The sequence below is a fragment of the Lynx rufus genome, unplaced genomic scaffold (genome assembly GCF_022079265.1).
Source record: "Lynx rufus isolate CCGP_SWC_20201006 ecotype Redwood Valley unplaced genomic scaffold, mLynRuf1.p SCAF_3, whole genome shotgun sequence".
NCBI classification, from domain to species: Eukaryota; Metazoa; Chordata; class Mammalia; order Carnivora; family Felidae; genus Lynx; species Lynx rufus.
This window is the reverse complement of record NW_025814845.1, coordinates 171,712,869-171,736,733: the sequence shown is the minus strand read 5'-3', so window position 1 is coordinate 171,736,733 and position 23,865 is coordinate 171,712,869. Positions and strand designations below refer to the sequence as shown.

General features: G+C 41.7%; 2 protein-coding genes and 1 non-coding gene across 5 annotated transcripts; 2 read left to right on the top strand and 1 right to left on the bottom strand.

Annotated features, from left to right (window-relative positions):
- The first annotated feature begins 46 nt into the window (after positions 1 to 46).
- MAK16 (MAK16 homolog) lies at positions 47 to 10,556 on the top strand. The gene is made up of 10 exons (XM_047091554.1): positions 47 to 125; positions 2,843 to 2,892; positions 2,985 to 3,094; positions 3,197 to 3,261; positions 3,453 to 3,604; positions 5,058 to 5,112; positions 8,412 to 8,486; positions 9,186 to 9,290; positions 10,018 to 10,083; positions 10,250 to 10,556. Exons 1-10 carry the CDS (start codon positions 111 to 113, stop codon positions 10,442 to 10,444), a joined length of 888 nt encoding a protein of 295 aa, XP_046947510.1. The 5' UTR covers positions 47 to 110; the 3' UTR covers positions 10,445 to 10,556.
- On the bottom strand, positions 8,449 to 19,637 carry TTI2 (TELO2 interacting protein 2). Of its 3 annotated transcripts, XM_047091551.1 has the most exons (8): positions 18,597 to 19,636; positions 17,283 to 17,469; positions 16,642 to 16,734; positions 14,070 to 14,257; positions 13,849 to 13,992; positions 11,965 to 12,127; positions 10,894 to 11,075; positions 8,451 to 9,267 (listed from the first exon to the last, which is right to left on the bottom strand). In XM_047091551.1, the coding sequence occupies exons 1-7, from the start codon at positions 19,241 to 19,243 to the stop codon at positions 10,971 to 10,973; spliced, it is 1,527 nt and encodes a 508-aa protein (XP_046947507.1). In that variant the 5' UTR covers positions 19,244 to 19,636; the 3' UTR covers positions 8,451 to 9,267; positions 10,894 to 10,970. The 3 variants fall into 3 exon arrangements, with proteins under 3 accessions (XP_046947509.1, XP_046947507.1, XP_046947508.1); XM_047091553.1 differs by lacking the exon at positions 16,642 to 16,734 and having other exon boundaries at positions 8,449 to 9,267; positions 18,597 to 19,637; XM_047091552.1 differs by lacking the exon at positions 8,451 to 9,267 and having other exon boundaries at positions 10,993 to 11,316; positions 18,597 to 19,637.
- Positions 19,638 to 19,965: 328 nt separating this feature from the next.
- Positions 19,966 to 20,069, top strand: LOC124521474 (small nucleolar RNA U13). Its single transcript, XR_006964554.1, has one exon. It is a non-coding gene; the product is annotated as a small nucleolar RNA U13 (small nucleolar RNA).
- Positions 20,070 to 23,865: the final 3,796 nt, after the last annotated feature.

The window sequence follows — 23,865 nt, the reverse complement described above, 5'->3', positions numbered from 1 at the left end:
AATCAGAATTCTCGCGATAGGTTTGACTAGGCTTTCCGGAAGTGATTCTCCGGAAGAAGCATGGTTGCCCCCGAGATCTGGCCGGGTTTGCACGCTGAGCTGCCGACGCTATGCAGTCAGATGATGTGAGTGTCCTGTTTCTCTGCCACCTGGGTTCTCCTGCTTTAGGGGGATCAGAAGCAACACTTAGCTGGCCCTTTAGCTTCGTGTCGTTCCGGAACCGAGGCTGCCGGAACCCCGGTTTCCGAGCGTGGGGCTCTCACGTGTCTACCCGGGATCTCCAGCGCTGCCTCAGCGGGGTGAAGGGGCCAGAACAGCGCCAGTCCACAGGGTTGGCTTATTCAGTCCCTGGTGCCCAGCAATGAAGGACTTTGCCCATGGTGTCTCTGGACGTGGGAGGCGCGGGTGGAGGTGAGGTTGGGGATGGTATAGCTAAGTTTAGACCTCAGATTTCCAGATCCCATTTTTCCGTGTTCACGTTACTTTAAAATCCTTTTTTCCTGTGTTAGGATTTTCCTTACATTTGTTCATGGTCTGCCCACGCCATAATTTTTGGAAGCATCCTCGGTTCATTTAATTAGTCCTGGGAAATACAGAAGCGCTGTGTGCCAGGCAGTGTCGTAATTACTGGAGATTTAGTTTTTAATAAGCCAGACAAAAGACCTCTGCTTTTCTGGAGCACTCTGGTGGAGGAGACAGATGGTAAACAAGTGAACATATTTAAAACCCTTGTACTGTGTAATAATACTGTGAAAAGAAGACCAAAGTTGATGAAGGAGAGAGTAATTAGGAGAGACCACTTCAGACAAAGCTGTTGTGGGAAGGTTTTGTCTGAATAAAAGACATTTGAGCTGAGATCTAAAAGATGAGAATGAACCATCACTGAGGGGCTGAGGGAAAAGCAAAATATCTGGGCAGTAGGAACAGTACAATACAAAGGTCTGGATATAAGAGAGAAGGACTGTATTAAAGAATATTGATGTGACCTGTGCTATAGGAATCCAGGGAAGAGAGAGAGATAATGAAGTTAGATATGTTTGCAGGACAAGATCATGTAGTGTCTTTTAGGGCTTTTAATGGGAAATGACATCTGACTTTTGTGAAAAGTTGTCTAGTTTTGTGATAGTCTTTTCAAGGAGAGAAAGCATAAGAGCAAGGAAACTAGAGCATGATGAAAATAGTTTCAACCCTGGTTGTAATGGTGGAGATGAAAAGAAGTGGATGCATTTGAGATCTGTATTATCAGTATAACCAAAAAAGACTATGTGATGGATTCAATGATGAGGAAAAGGGAGAAATCAAAGGATTTCGAATAGTTCATTGGTGGTTTTATTTATGGAGATGGGGAAGGAACACAGTATTCTTTTAAGGGGTGTGGACATGTTAATGTGTATGAGGCCTTTCAGGCTTCTAAGTGGAGATGTCAAGTAGGCAGTTAAATGTGTATACAAGTCTGTAGCTCAGGTGAGAAGTCTGACCAGGAGATGACAACTTGGGAGTCATCAACTTACAGATGACATTTAAAGCCACAAGCCTGGGGCGTCTGGGTGGCTCAGTCGGTTAAGCGTCCGACTTCAGCTCAGGTCATGATCTCACAGTTTGTGAGTTCGAGCCCCTTGTCGGGGCTCTGTGCTGACAGCTCAGAGCATGGAGCCTTCTTCGGATTCTGTGTCTCCCTCTCTCTCTGCCCCTCCCCACTCACACTCTGTCTCTCTCTCCTTCAAAAATAAATAAACATTAAAAAAAATAATAATAAATAAAGCCACAAGCTAGAATGAACTCCTACTTTCCCAGTTTCATTTCCTCCTACCTGTTTCCTATCATCGCCTGCCAAACACACATCCTATAAAATTCCAAAAATGTTGTTGTTTGTTTACATTTCTTTATGTATTAGGCTTTAACTATTTTAGCTGCTTTAAAGCCTTTCCCAGTTCCTCAGGGCAGCCCACTTAAAGGCTCTTACAAACTTGTTTTGTGGCACTTAGACTAGTGCTTTGTGATGCTTTGTTTACATTTCTTTCTCCCTAAGTAGAGAGGTAAAACTGTTTAAGGACACTACCTTGCTTCATTCAACAAATACTTGAGTGCCTCCTGTGTGTCAGGTTTTAGGATTGTCAGTGCCTTACATAAATTAAGTATACCATCAATGCTGAATGAATAAAGAACACATTAGTTAATAGAGGATAGCAGTAGATGATTTTCTTTGCCCAGATGAGATGAAATTATGGTACATATATCCAACAATCTAGTTCTGTGCAGCCTTTTACAATGGGTAATGAACATATTAAGAAAGTCACAAAATTAGTATCTCATTGTTGTTAAAAATATACATATAGGCATACTGTTGCTGGAATGCATATATAGAAAAAAATCGAAAATATTTACAAAATTCTAATGAAGTTTTATCTGTGGGTGAAGGGGTTGTGGTTACTGATAATTTGTATTTTTTTTCCCTACAAGAATCTGCATAAAAAGAAAACAAATCAGACATTTTAAAAATATTTATTTATTTTGAGAGAAAGAGCAGGAGTAGAGGAGGGTGACACTGAGAGAGAATCCCAAGCAAGCTCTGTGACGTCAGCACAGCCTGTCTCGAGGCTTGAACTCACAAACCGTGAGAACATGACCTGAGCAGGTGGAATCCAGAGTCCAGTGCTTAACCAACTGAACCACTCTGGTGCCCCCACAAATCAAACTGTTTTACAAAGCTGTCTTCCTCCTCTCATTCCTCAAAGACTCCTTTGAGACCTCCTAAGTAAACCAGGGCACTGTGTTTTCCTGGGTTAATACTCCCACCTGTTGGGTCAGAGCAATTGAAATGTGTTCTTACCTTGTCTTGCAGGTTATCTGGGACACACTTGGAAACAAGCAATTTTGTTCCTTCAAAATAAGGTGAGTCTAGATTTGCAACTTGCGCAAAGATTCCTTCAGCTGTCCTCTTGTTAACCCCTCTTAGAATTTTTGCTCTTTCCCTCTCATTCTAGAACCAAGACTCAGAGTTTTTGCAGAAATGAATACAGCCTGACTGGACTGTGTAATCGGTCGTCTTGTCCCCTGGCAAACAGTCAGTATGCCACTATCAAAGAAGAGAAAGGTAACTCTTTAGTTTGAACTTCCATGAGAACTAGCCAACAGCTTTTAAAAGGATATTCTTTCGTCTCTCTGTAATATTAACGGTATTTACTTTACCTTGCAGGACAGTGCTACTTGTATATGAAGGTTATAGAACGAGCAGCTTTTCCTAGGCGGCTCTGGGAACGGGTAAGACTTAGGACATAAAATGACAGTGACCCTTGATCAATAACAAAACTGCCACGTGCTTTTCTCTCTTCCTTGACCATAGCTACATTAAACTTTTGAAGCCAACCTCATTAGGCCCCTGGGTATCATAGCAGTGAAGGCCCACCTAATCATTTACCCTCACTCTTCAAGCTTTCTTTTTCTGTTTATAGGTCCGGCTTCATAAAAACTATGAGAGAGCACTGGAGCAAATAGATGAAAATCTAATTTACTGGCCCCGTTTCATTCGACACAAGTGTAAGCAGAGATTCACCAAGATCACCCAGTACCTAATTCGAATTAGAAAACTTACATTAAAGCGACAGTGAGTATTTAGATCATTCATCTATTATGTGTATTTTTTTTAAGTCTGTCTTTCCTTGGATCATTTTATGGAGAGACTCTTAAATGTCCAGTAATGGTTCTTACTAAATTCAATATCAGGTAACCTTGTATGATATGCTACGAAGAAAGTTTACCTCTGATTAAAGTTGTGCCCTTTGATCTTTTTAAAAAACAGTGTGGGGGTCGGGGGGGCACCTGGGTAGTTCAGTTGGTTAAGCATCCGAATCTTGATTTCCGCTCTGGTCATGATCTCTCGGTTTGTGGGATCAAGCCCCATGTCGGGCTGCTGCTGACAGGGCAGAGTCTGCTTGGGATTCTCTCTTTCTCCCTCTCTGTCTTTCCCCTGCTCGCACATACGTGTTCGCTTGCGCTCTCTCTCTCAAAATAAATAAAAATAAACGTAAAATAAACAAAAATAAAAAACAATATAGTAGAACTTGATGATCTCCTCCCTGTCTGAAAATCAGCTTCAGGAAATTGTATAACTCCTTGACACAATCATAAAATTAGGGATTTAACAATGACCTAAAAAATGGGGATAAATAAGAATGTCAGAACTTTACTCTGGGTTCACCGAAAATTAATTTTAAAAAGTGATATGAAATCCATGGAATTAATTGGATATCTTACTAATGAGTGCTAGGTCCTAATACTTTTTCGTTGTGACCTGCAGAGAAAGCTAAAGGCGACAGTCTTCTACAGACAGTTTTTTTATGTTTGTTTTTGAGAGAGAGCATGTGAGAGTTGGGGGTCGAGAGGGGGAGCAGAGAGAGGGGCGGGGGACAGAAGACCCGGAGCAGGCCCTGCACTGACAGTAGTGAGCCCCATGCGGGGCTTGAACTCACGGGAGATTGTGACCCGAGTCAAAGTGAGACACTTACCCGACTGAGCCACCCAAGCATCCCTACAGAAAATTATTTTAGTTAACTGAAGCATTAATCATGAAGCATGGTGAGTGCCCTCAGAAGTCTCAGAATGCTCAAAGAAAACAAAAAGTAAAATAAGCATAAAAATATGTGTAAAAATGTGTGACTTGTAGTATTAACTACTTAGGGAATTACAGGTATATAATGTTAGCTATATTGAGCTGAGCCCTACAAAATCAACTCCATTCCTATTTTCTCATTTTTTTTTTTAATTTTTTTTTTTTTTCAACGTTTATTTATTTTTGGGGGGACAGAGAGAGACAGAGCATGAACAGGGGAGGGGCAGAGAGAGAGGGAGACACAGAATCGGAAACAGGCTCCAGGCTCTGAGCCATCAGCCCAGAGCCCGACGCGGGGCTCGAACTCACGGGCCGCGAGATCGTGACCTGGCTGAAGTCGGACGCTTAACCGACTGCGCCACCCAGGCGCCCCTATTTTCTCATTTTTTTAAAGGAACACACAAAACATGCCCTTGGGTTTTCTGATAATGTGTTTTATTTTCCATAGGAGGAAGCTTGTTCCCTTGAGTAAGAAGGTGGAGCGGAGGGAAAAAAGAAGAGAGGTAACTTACCCTTCTTGTATTCATAGCTTCTGTATCTCATTGAGGGTAGGACTCTATAGGTAGGGATCATGAGAAAGATTCAGTCACCATTTCCTGTGAACTGTTTGGGCCTTGGGTAATGGTTCGCTAATAGATAACAGTATTAGTTGCATAAGATATTGGATATTTGTATTTTAAGATTATGATTTTCAGGGCAGGTTAAAATAAGGGTTCTTGGAGATCTATTTAATGGAGAACAAGAAGTACCTTGTCTGAGATTCTTGAAGTTAAGTATTTTAGAAATCAGAATTTTGGGGGACACCTGGGTGGCTCAGTCAGGTAAGTGTCCAACTTTGGCTCTGGTCATAATCTTGAGGTCTGTGAGTTCGAGCCCTGCATCAGGCTCTGTGCTGACAGCTTGGAGCCTGGAGCCCACTTCAGGTTCTGTGTCTCCCTCTCTGCCCCTCCCCTGCTCACATTCTGTCTCTCTCTCTCTCAAAAGCAAACATTAAAAGAGAGAGAAATCAGAATTTTGGTATGTTGTTAATCTTACACATTGCATACTACTCAAAGCAGGGTTTGAGCATTCTTTTTTCTTTTTTTTTCCATGGTAAATGTACTCTAATTCCCATTCCCTCTTTCCCCCATTCTCCCCAACCCACCTCCCCTCTGGTAACCATCAGTTTTGTATAGTTAAGGATCTGTTTGTCTTTTTTTTTTTCCTTGTTTGTTTTGTTTCTTAAATACCACTTTCTCTTTATCCATTCATCAATCGACGTACACTTGGGCTGCTCCCATATTTTGGCTATTGTAAATAATGCTGGCATAAACAGAAGGGTGTGTGTAACCCTTTGAATTAGTGTTTTCGTTTTTTGGGGTAAATACCCAGTAGTGCATTGCCTGCATTGTAGTGTAGTTTCGTTTTTAACTTTTTGAGGGCTCTCCCATACTGTTTCCTACAACAGCTACACCAGTTTGCATTCCCACTGACAGTGCAAAAGGGTTTCTTTTTCTCCACATCCTCACCAACACTTGATGTTTCTTGTGTTTTTGATTTTAGCCATTCTGACAGGTGTGAGGTGATACCTCATTGTGGTTTTGATTTGCATTTCCCTGATGAGTGATGTTGAGCATCTTTTCACGTGTCTTTTGGCCAGCTGGTATCTTTGATGAAATGTCTGTTCGTGTCTTCTGCCCATTTTTTTTTTTTTTAAAGTTTATTTTGAGAGAGAGAGAGCGAGTGTGTGTGTGTGTGCTCGCATGCAAGTTGGGGGGAGGGGCAGAGGGAGAGAGAGAGAGAATCCCGAGGGGGCTCCGCACTGCCAGTGCAGAGCCCAATGCTGGGCTCAAACCCACGAACCATGAGATCATGACCTGAGCTGAAGTTGGACACGGAACCAACTGAGCCATCCAGGTGCCCCTGCCCATTTTTAAATTGGATTGTTTTTGGGTATTGAGTAGTATCAGTTCTTTACATACTAACCCTTTATCAGATATGTCATTTGCAGATATTTTCTGCCATTGAGTAGGTTGCATTTTAGTTTTGTTGTTTCCTTCGCTGTTTTTATTTTCGCAGAAATATTTTAATATCTCAATAATTTATTTTTGCATGTATTTGTCTTGCCTCAGGAGACATATCTAGAAAAATGTTGCTATGGCCAATGTCAGAGATTACCACCTGTTCTCTCTTCAAGGATTTTTATGGTTTGGGTCTCATATTTAGGTCTTTAATCCATTTTGAGTTTATTTTTGTGTGTATGGTGAAAGGAAGGGGTCCAATTTCATTCTTTTGCCTGTGGCTCTCCGGTTTTCCCAACAGTGTTATTGAAGAGACTTTTTCCTGTTGAATATTTTAATTCTCCTTTGTCAAAGATTAATTGATGGTATAATTGTAAACTTTTTTCTGGGTTTTCTGTTTTATTCCACTGATTTATGTTTTTATTTTTTTTTTAATTTTTTTTTTAACGTTTATTTTTGAGACAGAGAGAGACAGAGCATGAACGGGGGAGGGGCAGAGAGAGAGGGAGACACAGAATCGGAAACAGGCTCCAGGCTCTGAGCCATCAGCCCAGAGCCCGACGCAGGGCTCGAACTCACGGACTGCGAGATCGTGACCTGAGTCGAAGTCGGACGCTTAACCGACTGACCCACCCAGGCTCCCCTTATGTGTCTATTTTTATGCCAGTACCATACTGTTTTAATTACTACTGCTTGGTAATATAACTTGAAATCTGGAATTGTGATACCTTCAGTTTTTTCTTGTTCAACATTGCTTTGCTTGTTCAGGGTCTTCTGTGGTTTTACTATTTGTTCTAGTTCTGTGAAAAATGCTATTGGTATTTTGATAGAAATTGCATTAAATGTGTAGATTGCTTTGGTGTATGGACATTTTAACAAGATTTGCTCTTCCAGCCCCATGAGTCTTTCCTGTTTTTTTGCATCATCTTGAATTTCTTTTATCAGTGTTTTATAGTTTTCAGAATACAGGTCTTTCATCTCTTTGGTTAAGTTTATTCCTAGATATTTTATCATTTTTGATGTAATTGTAAATGAGATTGTTTTCTTAATTTTACTTTCTGCCGCTTCATTGTTAGTGTATAGGAATGCAACAGATTTCTGTACATTGATTTTGTATCCTGTGACTTTACCGAATTCATTGATCAGTTCTAGTATTTTGGTGGAGCCTTCAGGGTTTTCTATATATAGTGTCATGTCATTTGCATATAATGAGAATTTTACTTCTTCCTTACCAATTTGGTTGCCTTTTATTTCTTTCTGTTGTCTGATGGCTGTGGCTAGGACTTCTAGTACTATATTGAATAAAAGTGGTGAGAGTGGACATCCTTGCCTTGTTCTGACCTTACGGGAAAAGCTGTTTTTCCCCATTGATGATGATGTTGGCTGTGTGTTTTTCAAATAAGGCCTTTATTATGTTGAGATATGTTTTCTCTAGACCTAGTTTGCAGAGGGTTTTTATCACGAATGGTTGCTGTACTTTGTCAAATGCTTTTTCTGCATCTATTGAAATGATAATATGGTTTTTATCGTTTCTCCTAATGATACGTATGTATCATGTTATTTTGTGAATGTGGAACCACTCTTGCATCCTGGGAATAAATCCCACTTGATCGTGGTATGTGATTTTTTTTTTAATGCAAGAGGGGAAAAAAGTGATTTGATTTTTTTTTAATGCAAGAGGGGAAAAAAGTGATTTTTTTTTTTTGAAATAAAATTTTTTCTTTTTTTTTTTTTCTACTTCTACAGGCTGAAATATGAATACTAAGGAAGTAAATGGGTTTACTCAAATTTTTCTGTTACAGGAAAAGGCATTAATAGCTGCTCAGCTGGACAATGCCATTGAAAAGGAATTGCTGGAGCGACTGAAACAAGATACGGTGAGAAAGCTAGGAAGTTTGGGATATAAATTTCACTTTTAGACAGTAACATCATGCTAGGAAATAGTGGGAAGTGTGTTTTACTTTCAAAGATGCTAGAAAGATATTCACCTTGATTTTGTTCCTGGAATAGAACAAATATACAGGCCTTGGCTTCCCCGTCTTAGTTTGTGAACATGAACACGAAAGGTGCCCTGGTTACCCTTGATGTTCCATCCAGCAAAGAGACCTTTCCCTTTGCACCATACTGTGAACTCCTGTTCCTGACGCAATGGTTTCAGAGCTCTAGATAAGAAAAGGCATGCAGTTCTGATCCTCCTGCATATTACCCTAGTCTAAGGTTCTTTAAAAGGAGTTAAATCTTCTTAAAAATTAGTGTCATTTATGAGACAAAATGGATAGAACTTATTTTTCCCGTATTATTTCCTATCAGCAAATTTACATTTGTTCCAACCCACTGGTTTTATAAACTACTAAGTTTATAGTGTTTGGTATTAACCACTGATTACTTAAATGTCAGAAATGGGCTTGTAAAGACACTGTTGGCTCTAGGCTTGAAATTAATATAGAAAAATTATTATCCATCACATTAAGTATTCTCATTTAATCACTGAGGAGAAAACAGTATGTCATCGGACAGTGGACTTCAAGTGTAAAATCCAGATGTTGTTAAAGCCAGTCTGTATTTATGTTCTTCAGTATGGCGACATCTACAACTTCCCCATTCATGCCTTCGACAAGGCCCTGGAACAGCAGGAGGCAGAGAGTGACTCTTCAGATGCTGAGGAAAAAGATGATGAAGAAGTAAGCCTTGTTTGTTCGTTTGTGCTTCCTAAAGCAGTAACCTGTAGACCTAGATCTCTTTATATGTACTTGAGTGACAGAACAGCATTTTCACTCCCCTACCCAAAAATAATTATTTGGTCCTTTTTTTTCTATCATGAGATTAATTTTAGTTCAGTCAACAAACTATTAACACGTTGGATTTTAATCTTATTTATTGGCATTCTGAGATTTTTCCTGCAGGGGGACAAATGAAGAATCCTCATCAGCTGACAGAATATACCATTCAGGAACCTGAAATTTATACAGGATTTAATTTCACTATTAATATAGGGGAGGTACTTGAGTGATAGTCTTTTAGAAAAAGGCCAGATTTAGCAGGTAATTGCTAATCACAGGCACATAGGTGTACTTTTCCTAGTAGTGACCCTTTTTTGAGATTTGAAATTAATAGATTTTTGATATTTGAAATTAATAGATTTAAGTGTTTGTAAAGCCTTTCTAATGTACTTTTTTTTTTTAGCAAATTAAAATGATCTAATGATTTGTATTAGGCATGAGAATTGATATCCCTAAAATGTTTTAATTCAGAAGTATTAAACTTGGAAATAATTAGATTTTGGTTGGGACTAAGTAAGTAGACTATGATTCTGTTTGTTACTGTTGCACTTATCAAAGAATAGAATTAGATGTGTGAGCTGAATTTTCATTCTGTATTTTCAACTTAACAGTTATGTTTTTGTTTTAGGATGTGGGAAAGAGAGAGTTTGTGGAAGATGATGAGGTGGATGAGAGTGACATAAGTGATTTTGAGGTGAGATTTATGGGCAAAAAATTGACCTATGACCTTCAGAGAACAGAACGTTTCTGAACACACACAGAGGCAGATAAATTGCCTAGTTCTAAACTGAGAGGACGATGAAAGGAGTTTGGGAGATGCATCTAGCATTTTCTCTCTTTTTTTCCTTTCTCCATATCAGGATATGGATAAGCTGGATGCCAGTAGTGATGAAGATCAGGATGATAAATCCTCCAGTGAGGAAGAAGAAAAGGCCCTTGATGCCACACATAAAGGCAAAACACCCTTGAAAGGACCTTTGCGGAGGAAACGAGCCTACGTAGAGATAGAGTATGAGCAGGAGACAGAGCCTGTGGCCAAGGCCAAAACCACATGACTTCCCTTCAGACATCTGCAACAGGACTGAACATTTTCAGTATCCTCCTTTCTTTTACCTTAACCATGTATATACCTCCAGGTTTTGCTCTTTCATACAGTATTTCACACAATATTTGTGTCTTTGATATTTATGCTGCTTCTGTGGGGCAAGGAAATCTGGGAGTGGAGAAAGCCTTAAGTTGTGAACAGAGTATTTTTATAGTGTTGGCATATGTTTTGAAGTAACAGCTTGAGCCCAAGAAGCTTAACAGATGAATCTGTGGGTGTAAATATTTCTAAATTTCAAATGCTACCCACCTGTTTTCCTTGGTATCCTTCTCCCCCACCCCCCCCTCAACTTTATTTAGAAATGTTCAGATTTCAGTTTTTTCTTGTTCTCCTTTCCCTACTTCTGTGGGAATAAAAGAAGGAAAAAGAACTAAGTTACACTGTTGAGTGTAAAAATACCTTTTTTCTTAAATGATTCCATGTATACAGTTGGAACAAGAAGAAAAGTCTTCCTGTTTAGGAAAGTAAGACAAATCTTAAGTTCCATCGTAGGGCGTGCCTTCAGAAACCTGCTGGACTTTTCTGATACAGTTCACCACCTTGCTGTCTTCACAGCTTTGGAGAATTTTGACCAGGAGACCCTGAAATATGAAACCAAACAGGCTTTTTCTTTTTAATTGATACTTCTGTTCCTTTTACCTCGGTTCTTGTTTCTCGGTACCATGTTCAAAGAAAGAAAGAATGGATGAGACTAGGGAACAGTTCATGGAACAGGTGTAATTTTAAAAGCTGTGTTGGCATGTAGGCAGATGTCCTGCTGGCTCAGGAAGCAGCAGACTGATCCCAGCCGATGCAAATTAGGTTGGATCCAGGACTTGAAAACTGCCAGAGATTAAAGAGCCAATACGAAGTAATTTGAATAAACTGATAACACAACAAACAATACTCTATAAATATTGTTAGGATATGCATTTTTTTCATGCTGCTTTATAACCTGAAGATTTCTAAGTGGGATAAGAAATGAGGCAATAGTTTATAAATATATGTAAATATACACACAGCCATTATATGCTTTGGCTATGACAAGTTAACTTTTGTGGCATGTGAAACTAAAGAATTCCCATGTGGAAAAGTAAGGATAAATAAAAATACAGGTGCCCTGGAAAAACTGGAAACATTTCTGGGATCTGAATTACTCTATATTATTACTTCTTGGTGGCTTATAGCTCATTATTTCATCCTTAAAAAAAAAATCAGATATAACAGAACTTAAATTTTAAGAACTCTTAGTCTTTTGCCCATTGTCTATCCTCACCCCAGAGACATCTCCTGAGCCTCTTGCCTTTTGGCCTAAATACCTCTGAATAGCTTTAAAAGCTGAATAAGTTAATCCGCCTTTATTGAAGGTTAGAGGGCTCCCAGGTGAAAACCTGAACCATGCATGTTCATTTACAGACTTGGTCAGGCATGTGAACAGTAAATTATAATCAATCATAGGAGCTTCCTAAGGACCAGGTTGCAGACTCTTACCTTCACTTGTCCTTGACAACAGTGGTCCAGGAGAATCAGGCAATCTGTGGCCTCTTCTAACAAGGCGCTCTTAACAGGCTCAGGTGTAAGGTTTGGATCCCTTGCTACATCACAGATCAGTTTCAAGAGAGCCTTCAATAAGACCACACGTCTACAGGAAACTCTGGAATCAGGAAGAAAAAAGTTACATTCATACTCTAAAATCAGGATATTAAAACTGAGACTTCCAAGGCCATCTAAGTTGTAAAGCCCTTATTTCCTAAATGAAGGAACTGAAGTTAAATGACTTAGGAGACCAGGGAGCTGGAAGCAGAACTAGAGACCAGACGCCAGATTTCTGAACTCATTTTGAGCCCTTTTTTTCTGCAGCATGGCTCCAATACACATACTCTGGCCTGCCAAGCCAGAAGCTTGGTTCTACTGTAAGGAAATCGCCCCACCTGGAAAGTGAGAAGTGGGATCTCCTCTTACCAGGGGCTTTTACTTTGGGCCAGAGAACAGGAGATGGCCCACAGTCCTTTAACTTATACAGTCATAGGCCTGGAAACTTAAAACGAAGTGAAATATGCTTGGCTTCTGGGACCTAACTGTAATTAGAATTTTCTGTTATTTAATTCCAGATCCTAGCTTTTACCCTCAGTTAAGCCCAGCCCATTTAACTTCAACTTAGCATTTTTGAAAGTTTTTATTTTGATGAAAAAAAGTTCTGGAAAAGGACAGTGGTGATGGTTGTACAAAATCGTGAAGGTACTTAATGCCACTGAATCCATTTTAAATGGCAAACTGTATGTAGTTTTTCTTACAATAGAAAAAACAACAAAAAAACCTTAAAAGCCTTAATGGAAGCTGAACAATAATGGAACTTGTAGTGCAAAAATATGCACAGTAAACCATATCTCTGGACAGAAATGTGACTGGGAGAATAAAAGTTTACATCCCTTGATCTAGTAAGTACTTAATGATTTCCTATACTGTTTGCTGCTTAGTCCTCCACCTATCGTCAACATAAAACCTGCTGTTTCCCACTCCCCAGCCCCCCCTCGTGCCATACAGGGCACTGATTTTCTCACCTTCCTACTTGGGCTTGCCAATCCCGACTTGGAAGCTTAGTCTCTGCTCTTTAAAGGCCTGCCAATGTTAACTGGATTCAATTTCTTTCATCCATCTATTCAGTCTATTTTAGTCTATTCATTCTTCAAATATTTGTGTATTTAAAAACCAGGTACTGGTTAAACTTTCATATACTCAATATACCAAAGTAGTGGTGTTACAGTTCAGTGGAGGAGAAAGACTAAGTAAACCAAGGCAGTCCAGTTCCAGATGTAACTAAGGGAAAAGGTTGAGTACATCCTAAGGAAATGAGAGTACTGTGGTTCAGAACAGATACAGATGTTAGAGCACTGGACTCCAGCTGAATTAAACTTTGTTGATGCAAGAAAGTGTTTTGCTGACTTAACATGTTTCCCTTCCACTTTATTGTTCCTGACACCACCTCAAGCCAGAGGTGGAATGCTTTCTAAGCAGTGATATTCTCAGTATTCTCCTGGTCACTGCTCCACACATGTTCAGTAATGAGCTATGAAGTTCTCTGTTCTCAATTAGATTTCAAAAACCTTAGGGTGAACAAAGTTAAGCATGTCTATTACAGCACTTCTAAGTGGACTCTGAAATTCTAATATGCATTATAAATTGAGGGATATACACCTGAAGTAACGATGGGTGTATTTTATCTTTTCAATGCAACTTCAGTTCAAAATTCAATAGCAATGTAAAAACAGGCCTGTCCTTAATACTTTGTACTGAAAGTATACCTGGGCAAGTTCTGAAGTGAAAACTGGCTGAGTTTTGTCCCTCTTGGCCCACCTGCCTGCTTGGCTGTTTTACCTGGGCCAAGTGTACTGCATGAGAAGTTTTAAGGTTTCCAGTGTCTTCAGTCTAGCCTCCTCCTCTGGCCCATCGTAAACCTCCAGGTAGCCGATGATGACTCGCTCCAGCCTCTTCAAGTGCCGGACAGTTAGGATCCCCAACCTGAAAAGGGAAGAGAAGATGTGGCACCACAGAGATGAACTTGAGGGGTGCGGCCAGACCAGCAGCCGGGCACTCGCCTCTTCACAAACACTGGCAGGTTTCTTGCATAGGTCCTGCGTAAGAGAAGGCGGTGCTCTGGCTCCATGTGGGTCAGGATCAACTGCAGCACCTCGTCACAGTGTGTGGTGGGTCGAGCCCCACCTCCCTTCCAGTGCAGGCCTTTCTCCAGGACGGGGAATAAGTCCAGCAGACACGAGAGCACAGCCTAGGAGGAAGTAACAGAAAAGAAGCGTTCGTTCATTTGCATTCACTGACTCATCTAGCACCCTTATTAATCTGTCCGTGGGGTCCACGTTATAGAATTCTGAAAGATACTAGTAAAAACACTGGAAGTGTATATTATTTTTAATGTTTTTTTTTTTGAGAGAGCGCATGAGTGGGGGAGGGCAGAGAGAGAGGGGCAGAATCCCAAGCAGGCTCTGTGCTATCAGTGCAGAGCCCAACATGGGCTTGGAACTCCCAAATCGTGAAATCATGACCTGAGCCAAAATCAAAAGTCAGATGTTTAACTGACTGAGCCACCCAGGCACCCCAAGTGTATGTTACTTTATATTCTTTTTTTTTTTTTTTAGTGTATATTTTTGAGAGAGTCTTAAGCAGGGGAGGCGCAGAGGGAAAGAGACAGAATCTGAAGCAGGCTGCAGGCTCTGAGCTGTTGGCACAGAGCCTGATGTGGGGCTTGAACTCATGAACTAAGATCACGAGCTGAGCCAAGTTGGACACTTAACCAACTGAGCCACCCAGGCACCCCTTACTTTATATTTTCAAATTTGTTTTACGTTATCTCCAAACAAGTTAACATCTACTCAAGACTGTTCTTTGCTAAGCTATGAAATGGGACTTCATGAGCACACCTGGGACTAACCCAAATTAATTTTTTTTTTCATGTTTATTTATTTATTTTGAGAGAGCCTGAGGAGGGGAGGGTTAGAGAGAGAGCAAGAGAGAATCCCAAACTGTGAGATCATGACCTGAGCCGAAATCAAGAGCTGGACGCTCAACTGACTGAGCCACCCAGGCGCCCCAGACTTTAACCCAAATTTTAGGAGTCTAAGTCCATTGCCATTAAATAAGCTTAAGCAGTAGTTATACGTACTTACAGTAAAACCACTCCTGAACAGAATCTAAGATGGTCCTCATCTGTGTCCAGTTTGACCTACCCTATCTGAAGTTGCAGTGTTAAGGCAGTCCCTTCTAGCTCTCCTGAGATTTTTGGTTTTTCTATGAGTTTTGTTTTGTTTTTAAACCACCATCTAAAGAGCCCTAAACTTTTTGGCTCTTAGTACCTAGATCCTCAATTTAATACCTAAATTAATATTTAAAATGAAAGGTGGCAGGGGGACAAGGGAAGGGAGGGCAGGCACAAAAAAGGTTATTTCCACCTCTGATTTTATATAACTTCTTTTCTCTGTCTTCAGAATGTTCTCCCATCCTAAGAAAGTTCTATTCATCCATCAAATATCACCTCCTTCCCAAATCCTAAAACCATCCCAACACCACCAAACCTGGTTAACTGCCTTTTGCTGGACATGTGCTGCCCTTTATACAAATGTCTTTTAATAGATTTATCACTCTGCACTGTAGACATGTAAAAATACTCATTTATTTACGTGTCTTTCCAAAGGGTTTCTTTTTAATTTTTTTAATGTTTATTTATTTTTGACAGAGAGAAAGGCAGAGCGTGAGTGGGGGAGGGGCAGAAAGGGAGGGAGACACAGAATCGGAAGCAGGCTCCAGGCTCTGAGCTGTCAGCACAGAGCCCGACGCGGGGCTTGAACTCACAGACCGCGAGATCGTGACCTGAGCCGAAGTCGGTCGCTCAACCGACTGAGCCACCCAGGCGCCCCTCAAAGGGTTTCTTAAAGCCAGAAAGGCTTTAAGATTCATTGATTTGATTCATTCATTCTTGGAACAGACAGTGGTTACTAGCACACAGTAGGTATTTAATGTGTATTGGATGAAAGAATGGCACTGGAACATCTAACCTACAAGTTAGAGTTTCAACTGTGAGTTCATAGAGAGGAGCAGAGAAGAACACTTAAGATTAGTAAAACAGGGGGCGCCTGGGTGGCGCAGTCGGTTAAGCGTCCGACTTCAGCCAGGTCATGATCTTGCAGTCTGAGTTCGAGCCCCGCATCAGGCTCTGGGCTGATGGCTCGGAGCCTGGAGCCTGTTTCCGATGCCGTGTCTCCCTCTCTCTCTGCCCCTCCCCCGTTCATGCTCTGTTTCTCTCTGTCCCAAAAAAAATAAACAAAAAACGTTGAAAAAAAATTAAAAAAAAAAAAAAAAAGATTAGTAAAACAGAACTTTTCACACATAAAGCCACCCTCAAATAATGTGTAATTGACCCACATGAAGATAAAACACTGGCTTTTCTGTGGAGACTCAGCAATGTGGATGCCTGCTCAGTATTGAGACATTTTCACGAGTCATTTGCTACCTCTTTATTTTCAAGTTGGCCCTGACTTAGTTATCATCCTCATTTTCCAAGAGAGGAAAAGGGCTCAACTATTCTTATTCGCACAATGCCACCTTCTACTCGAATTTGAGAACTGAGACTCACAGCCAATAAACAAATCGTACGGTTACCTGGATGAGGCAGTACTCCGGTGTGTACAGGTGGTTGAAAAGGGCGTGGTACAGGACCTGGGCTCTGTTATACTGGAGCAAATCAGCAGCTGGCTGCAAGCAAATTACCCCGTTAAAAGCTTCCCAACGGTGCCAAACCATGGATGATTTTCGAACTTGAATTACGGGTACGTAGGGTCTATTACACCAAAGGATTCGTAATAGCACTCTCGGCAAACTGGTGCAGCGGAAGGGTGCTGGGCCCAGAACAGCACCCTCTACTTCTGTGTATACTTTTTTAAAAGCTCCACAACACATACTTAAGAGGGGAAAAAAAAAAAAAGTTTCCTTGAGTAACAGCTTGCGCATTTGGGTGTAATCCCTTTCAGTTTCCGATTCTTTTGCTCCTTGAAAGTCAACTGTTAATTACTCAAGGTCTGGTTATTCATTTTGACACGCGTGAGCATGGCCCAGGGGTCTTCCACATATTACCTACGAGACACAATCTACTAGGCTGGCAGAAGGAAAATATAAAGAAGTGATTTTTTTTCACATAACGGCATTAATGGAAAGTTAATAGGAAATATGAAAAGGCAAGAATAGTGATATCATGACTCAGTCTGTCCCATCAACACAGATGACAAAGTGCAGAGGTCGCTCACCACATTAAGCACGATGTGACGGAGGCAGTGGACACCCAGTATTTTGTTCTCTGTTTGATAGTCATCCGAGATGAGCAGCGATGGGGGAAGTATCCTCTCCAGATGTTGGTTCAGCCAGGGTCGAGAGACCTGCTGCAGCGTCCATGAGAAAACATGTTTTGTGGCAGGGTTATTCTTCCAGGATTCTCTATATGGAAATGTGAAACCACAGGAAGTAAAGTGATACAGTGTTAGCTAGCAAAAAAAAAAAAAAAAAAAAAAAAAAAAAATTAAACTCTTCAAGCTAAATAAAGCATTATCTTGCCCTTGAAAAAAATACATACCCCATAAGATATCTCTTGATGTTACGCATACCAAATCAAAAAAACTTACACTAAATACATTTAATAATCACCCAGGGCTCTGGGTCTAAAGCTAATCCAATGAGAAGGATCCATTTATAACCAACAGCTTGTAAAGAATCTGTGGGTGGTTACAGAGGAGTCGTGCTGACACGGGAGAGAAGTAAAGGAAATGTCTTCAAGCATCACTATAATTATTGTAAGGGAGTAAATGAGTCAATATTTGAACAGCAATTTACAACTTATAAAGTGGGTTTACACACTTTACTCAACTAACCTTCAAAATAACTCTGTAATAGATAATATTGTCTTTATATTACAAAAAAATGAAACAGGTTCAGAGAAGCCCTCTGACCTGGTTCTACTCAGAAGCAATAAAAAGTACCAGACTACCTCCAAACCAAGCCTTTGAACTCCAAGTTCCTGGTAAGTGAGAGTTATGTACACATTTTTTCTCTCATCACTCTGGTGTTACAAATACTAACAAAATAGCAGGCAGAACTGACAGAAAATACTTTAGCTAACAGCAATCTATAGGGTGTTTTTCATCCCAAACACTGCTTCCATATCTAATAACCATCCTTATCTAATAACTGTTGATGAGTTTCAAGATCCCCGAGTTTAAATTCAAACCACTTAAGTTTAAATCCTCTCCAAATCCCATTCTCACCTAACTGAAGAAAGTTCAGTATAAATAATTTGGACAGAACTTCCAATGCCAAGGGCAGTTGTCAGGAGGATGGCAAAGAGCACTAGAAAATGGGGAGTCTGAAGACCTGGGCTCTAATGTAGAATTTGCCAATGTCTAATGTCATTTATAGCAAATCACAACCTTTCTGGGCCTTAAGAAATCTCCTATTACAACACCTTTATCTTACTGATGAAGAAACTCAAGTTTCTTTGAGCTCTATCTAACATTCTAAAACGTTAGGCTGAAGCTCAAGTAAGTAGCTCTCTCAACAAGAATACTCACTTATTCAAATCGGCTTTAAGAAGCTCCATTATTAAAATAAATCTCCCTTTCTCATCTTCATTTTCTCCGTGCAGAAATCCTGCCACAGAACCACACTCAGTAACTTGAAGGAGTAAGGCGAGCACCTCTCCAGCAACGTCATGGGATCTTGGGCTGGTCCATGGTTGCTCCAAGCTGTGTGTGACCGCAAAAATATAGATGGGTCCTGCCAAGTCACGTAGGCCTGTCTTCCACTTAGGGCAAACCAAGGAATTCTTGGCCGCCTCAAATTTCCCCAAGAGTTTAAGAAATACTAAGCCAACTGCTGCCGCTTTCTCGGCCACTTCAGAGTAACCATGACCTCTACCTTCCTGCTCCTTGGGTGGGGCTGCATACTTCTCCAGGGCTTTTGCCACCTGCCCCAGCACTTCGGGCATTCCGTGGAGCGATGTGCCACTCCCCTCAAAAAACTGATCGCGTTCTGTGGCTTCTATGAGAGCACCGAGGTCCTGAACTGCTGCACTTTTGCCCTTGCCCCGTCGGGACTCCTGGCTGGTAAGGCGGTGCAAAATCTGGGAGAAGGACTGTCCGAGGGCCGAGGAAGGCCACTCTCCCGGCAAGGAAGTGCCTTCCCGCGATGGGGATTCCCGAGAGCGGTCATGCTCCATTTCTCGGACTTTGGCAGTGATGAGCTGGTCTCCCCTCAGAGAACCAAGATGGAGGCAAGGTTGGGGGGGGGGTCTGCTAGAGAAAGATCACTCGGATGCTGGAATTCTCCCGAAGAAAACAACTAAAGCCAAATAAGACGGCAAGACGTCCGGGGGACGGAGGACCAAGAGTCTAACCAGCATAATAAAAGTAAAGTCTGTAGAGGAAAAGGTGCGGGAAAGGGAAAGGAGCCTCTCTGGGAGTAAGAGAATCTCAGACTCCCAACGGATGATTAAAAACAAAAACAAAACCCTAAGAGTTTAAGAAATAATCCCCTAAGGTATGAGCAGAACACCTCCACGGGCACCTCCAGACCTTCCCGCATGCCCTGTGCCCATCAGGATCCGGACCTAGCTATCCTCGCTGCCGCAAAGCACAAAGCTAGCTTCCGCTGATATTGAGGCAACACTTCGTCATTTCACGACCTACTGTCGTAAAGCAACAGAGACTCAGGTTCCAGAAAAGGTGGTGTTTGGGCGAAAAATTTGCATAGATAGATCCTCTTGCTAGTTTTGTTTCTGTTTTCATTTAATAAAGTAGGAACAAAAGAAGAACATCGATAATGTCTGAAAAGTGTACAGGATTTTACGGTTGAGACTAAGTGTATAAGTACTATGTATGTCACCCTTTCTGAAAAGTCAGTGGGACATCCTCGGGACTCCTTAACAGGAAGCGCGTCCCGATCCTTTTGTAGTTCATAAGCGTGATGATTGGGTGTTCACGCCGTTGTGTGACATGTGCCACCCTTAAACCTTGTTACGACGCTGGCACATTACCCGTCTGACGTGAACTTGGGAGGATCCTTTTACTCTTCCAATGATACAAAAAGTTAGTGTCCTTTATATCCGTCGGTGTTCTGTTTGTAGGTTGTTACGCTGATTTTCCAGTTGGATTCGAGCACTAGCTTTCTAGTTCCATACGAGGTGTTAGTACCCGGGAGCCGGCGTTTTTAAATGGCTACCCGTGGGTTGCGGGGAGTCAGTTGCCAGTGTCCGGCGAGGATGGACTTCTGAAGTCTGACCACCCCCACCCCGGCGCGGCGGGCCTTCCAGCAAGACGAGTGGTTCGGACGGCGCGGTCGCGCCGGGGGCCGGCTCTCGAGTGTGAGCCCCCTGCGCTGCGGTGTGGCCACGCGCAGTACTGGGCTCTGGGCGGCAGGCGGCGCCTCTCGAGTGTGAGCGCCCTGTGCTGCGGTGTGGCCGCGCGCAGTACTGGGTCTGGGCGGCAGGCGGCGCCGGGAGCGAGCCAGCGGGCCTCGACAATCTGCGGGTTCGAGCTGGGGGCCCACAACCACCTAGCCGTCATTGGTTCGGTTTAGACAGCCGGGGCGGGTTGGACAACCATGGCCCAGTGTGAGAACGTGTCCTGTCTCGCCGTGTCATGTTGGGTCGGCACTGCTTGTCCCCTAGCTGCGGGTTCCCAGAGGGTAGAATTGTGCCCAGGTGACCTGGGCTTCCCCAGCGGCGGTTAACGGTGCCTGGCTGTCCTCGGGAGTTTGTTCGTGACTTCCGGTAGTTTCCCCCGCATCGTAGGAGCCCGGGAAGCAGACTTGATTGGTGCCAAGGCGGGAGCGGCAGCGCGGAGAAATGGGCGTCGCACACCGGAAGGGGTCGGAGAGCAGGCTTGGCTGCTTCTCGGAGGGGGAGCCTCGGCTAGCAGCCCCGCGCCTCCGCCACGCACCCAGAAGGTCGCCGCCTGCCTTTGGGATTCCTGCTCCCTCACCCCCACCCCAGAGAATCCAGAGAAAACCCTGTGGGGTTTTCCGATCGTGGGGTGTATGTTTGCAGCGACGGAGGGAGGGAGGTTCTCCTCCCCTGGGAGTGGTTCGGATCCGGAGAGACTTAGAGGACTTTGGTCCCACCTGGGAGAGGGCACTATCTGCGGGTGTCCTATCTGCGATGTCTTCCTTGCTCCCTTCCTTGTTCGCTCGCTGTGTGACCTTGGAGAAAAAGTCCAGTAACCTCTCTGTGCCTTAATTTCTTTAACGGTAAAATGTGAGAAATGATAGCCCCTATTTGTTAGGATTGTTATGAAAAATAAAGAAGTTATATATATGTGTCATATAGGGTTAGGGTTAGTTAGGGTTAGAGCAAGCTCTGGGGAGTGTTACATTCTCTACAGGCAGTAGCTTTTAATTGTTAAACCACAGCTTATGTATTAATTTACGTTTCCTCTTTTGAGGGAATTTTGTGGTTAGGAACCTTCCTCTTTGCGTTTTTCATTTGGCCTTGTCTTCTCCGACCAATTGGTGGCTCTCATGATTTTCTAAGTAATTTCAAACATTGACAAAAACTAGTTCATCCCAAGGGGATTCTCCCATATTAAGGCCCGTGTGGGAGCAAGATGCCAGTCAATAGACTTACTGTGTCCCTCCTGTGTGTCAGCCTCTTTTCCCTGTTCTACCCACTGCTTGTGCTAAGTGGATCCAAGATCTCCCTCCCTTGTGAGCAAAGTACCTGTATTGCAGAGACCTCCCCCTCTTCACACTGAGTTTCCTGAGGCCAGAGACCATGTCTTTATCCCCAGTGCCTGGCACAATTTAGCCATGCAGGAAACGTTTGTTGAGCTCACGTGTCTATCCACAGAAGACTGGCTGAATAAACCACGGTATATCCACACAATGCAGTTCTGTGAAGCTTTACAAAAGAATGAAGACCATCTCTGTGGAAGGCCACCAAACTCCAGGATACCTTAAGTGAAAAAAGCAAGACTGGGACCCTGTATACGCTGCCTTCCTTCGAAGAAAGATGTGTGCTTTGCTTACATTTTAAAGAAGAAGCAATGAAAGTATAAATCACCAACTAATAAAAATGGTTGCATATAAGAAGAACAGGATGTAAGAGATGGAAATAAGGGCTAGACTTATTTTCATATATTGTGTTTTATAGTTTGACTTTGGAATCATGTAAATGGTTTACATGCTACATTTTTAAAAGAAAATAGCAAAGCATTTTGCAAAAGGACAAAAAAAGCCATTAATCAAAGTATATCAGGAGTTACTGACATAACTGCATGGAAATATAAGAAACTGACTTTAAAACTCATTATTTTGACTACATAATCTTAGTGTGACACATCTTAAGGATAAAAAAAAATGGCCAAGAAATCAAGCTGCATTTAATAACACTATTTGTTACTAATAATACTGGTATTGTTATTTACATGCTATTGTGTGTATTTGTATTATATATATGTATAAATAAAATAGTAAATAATTGAATTGATATTGTTGGAAATCAAGGTCTTCAGTGAGAGATGAAAAGATACAGGTATCAAAATCAATGATGTGAGGGATAAGTTGTAGAATGGAAAATTTAAATTGGCAATGGTAGTATGAATTCATGATTAAATTTTCTCTTTCTACAAAATGCATGTATGCAGGCTGTGTCCACTGAAAAGGCCAAAAAGCAATGGCAATCTCTTGGCTATGAGCAGCCCTAGTGTCCAAATGGATCATCTAAATGCCATTGCCCCCTGAAGAGGAACAGAGACCCTTTTAGGAAATGACTGATTTCAGAACCAGGGCAGGGATTGTGTAAGATGAGCCTGTGACATTTTGTTAGGCCAGAAATCAAGGTAGCAATCAAATACTACTGAGGTTTTGTCAAAAGAACCCAAGAGCAAATAGAAAGGGGCACCCTTTGGCTAAAGATGGAATAGTTTGGGCTCAAGAAAGAATAATGACTGATTTGATCTTAACATATCTATAGAAATCCATGAATATGTAGTAATATTTTTTTAAATCCCTCATTGCTTAGCCTTGTATCACCTAAGGAACTAACTCTTTATTTGGAAAACTGGTAAATAAGAGGAAAAAATCAAGTCTCTATTCTGCTGTTATTTCGGGGTACCCAAATAGTTTGAAAAGATAATAAATGCAACAGAAAGGTTAGAATTAGAGATTCACTCTTCACAACTCCTAATGAAGCACGGGGACAAGGCAACAATGGCTTAACAGCATGGCTATTAAAAGTATGAGGTGGAGGCCGCCTGGCTGGCTCTGTGGGTGCAACATGTGGCTCCTGATCTCAGGGTTGTAAGTTCGAGCCCCATGCTGGGCATGGAGATTACTTACAAATAAAAAATTTAAAAAGTATGAGGTGGAATGTAAGTGGGAAACAAAATGGCTGGATGGAGCCAAAAAACCTGAACCCACTGATTTATCTTAACAGCATCACGAAGAGTGAGACACACAGATACCATGTGCAATAGGAAGTACACAGCATCTATGAAATACTCTTGCACAAAAATTGAAACTTCATCTAATCAAACTCCTAGATCTAACTACCACATAAATGGCAAGAAATATGGCAGACAAACAGATGAAAAGAGACTACGATGGTATCATCAGCCAAACAAGGATATGGGAAGTTCCACAACTTAGCGAAGTCTCTTCAAGAAATAACTCACATGGAAGAAATGGGGTGGAGGGAGAACTGATAGAAATTAAGAGCTTTTAAAGACATCTCAACCAACTGCAGTGTCAGATCCTGTTTTCTATAAATTGGGAAAATACCTAAAATTATAAAACCTTACCCTAAAAATTATAATCCTACCAAGCTTCCAGTGAGCCAAAAGACAG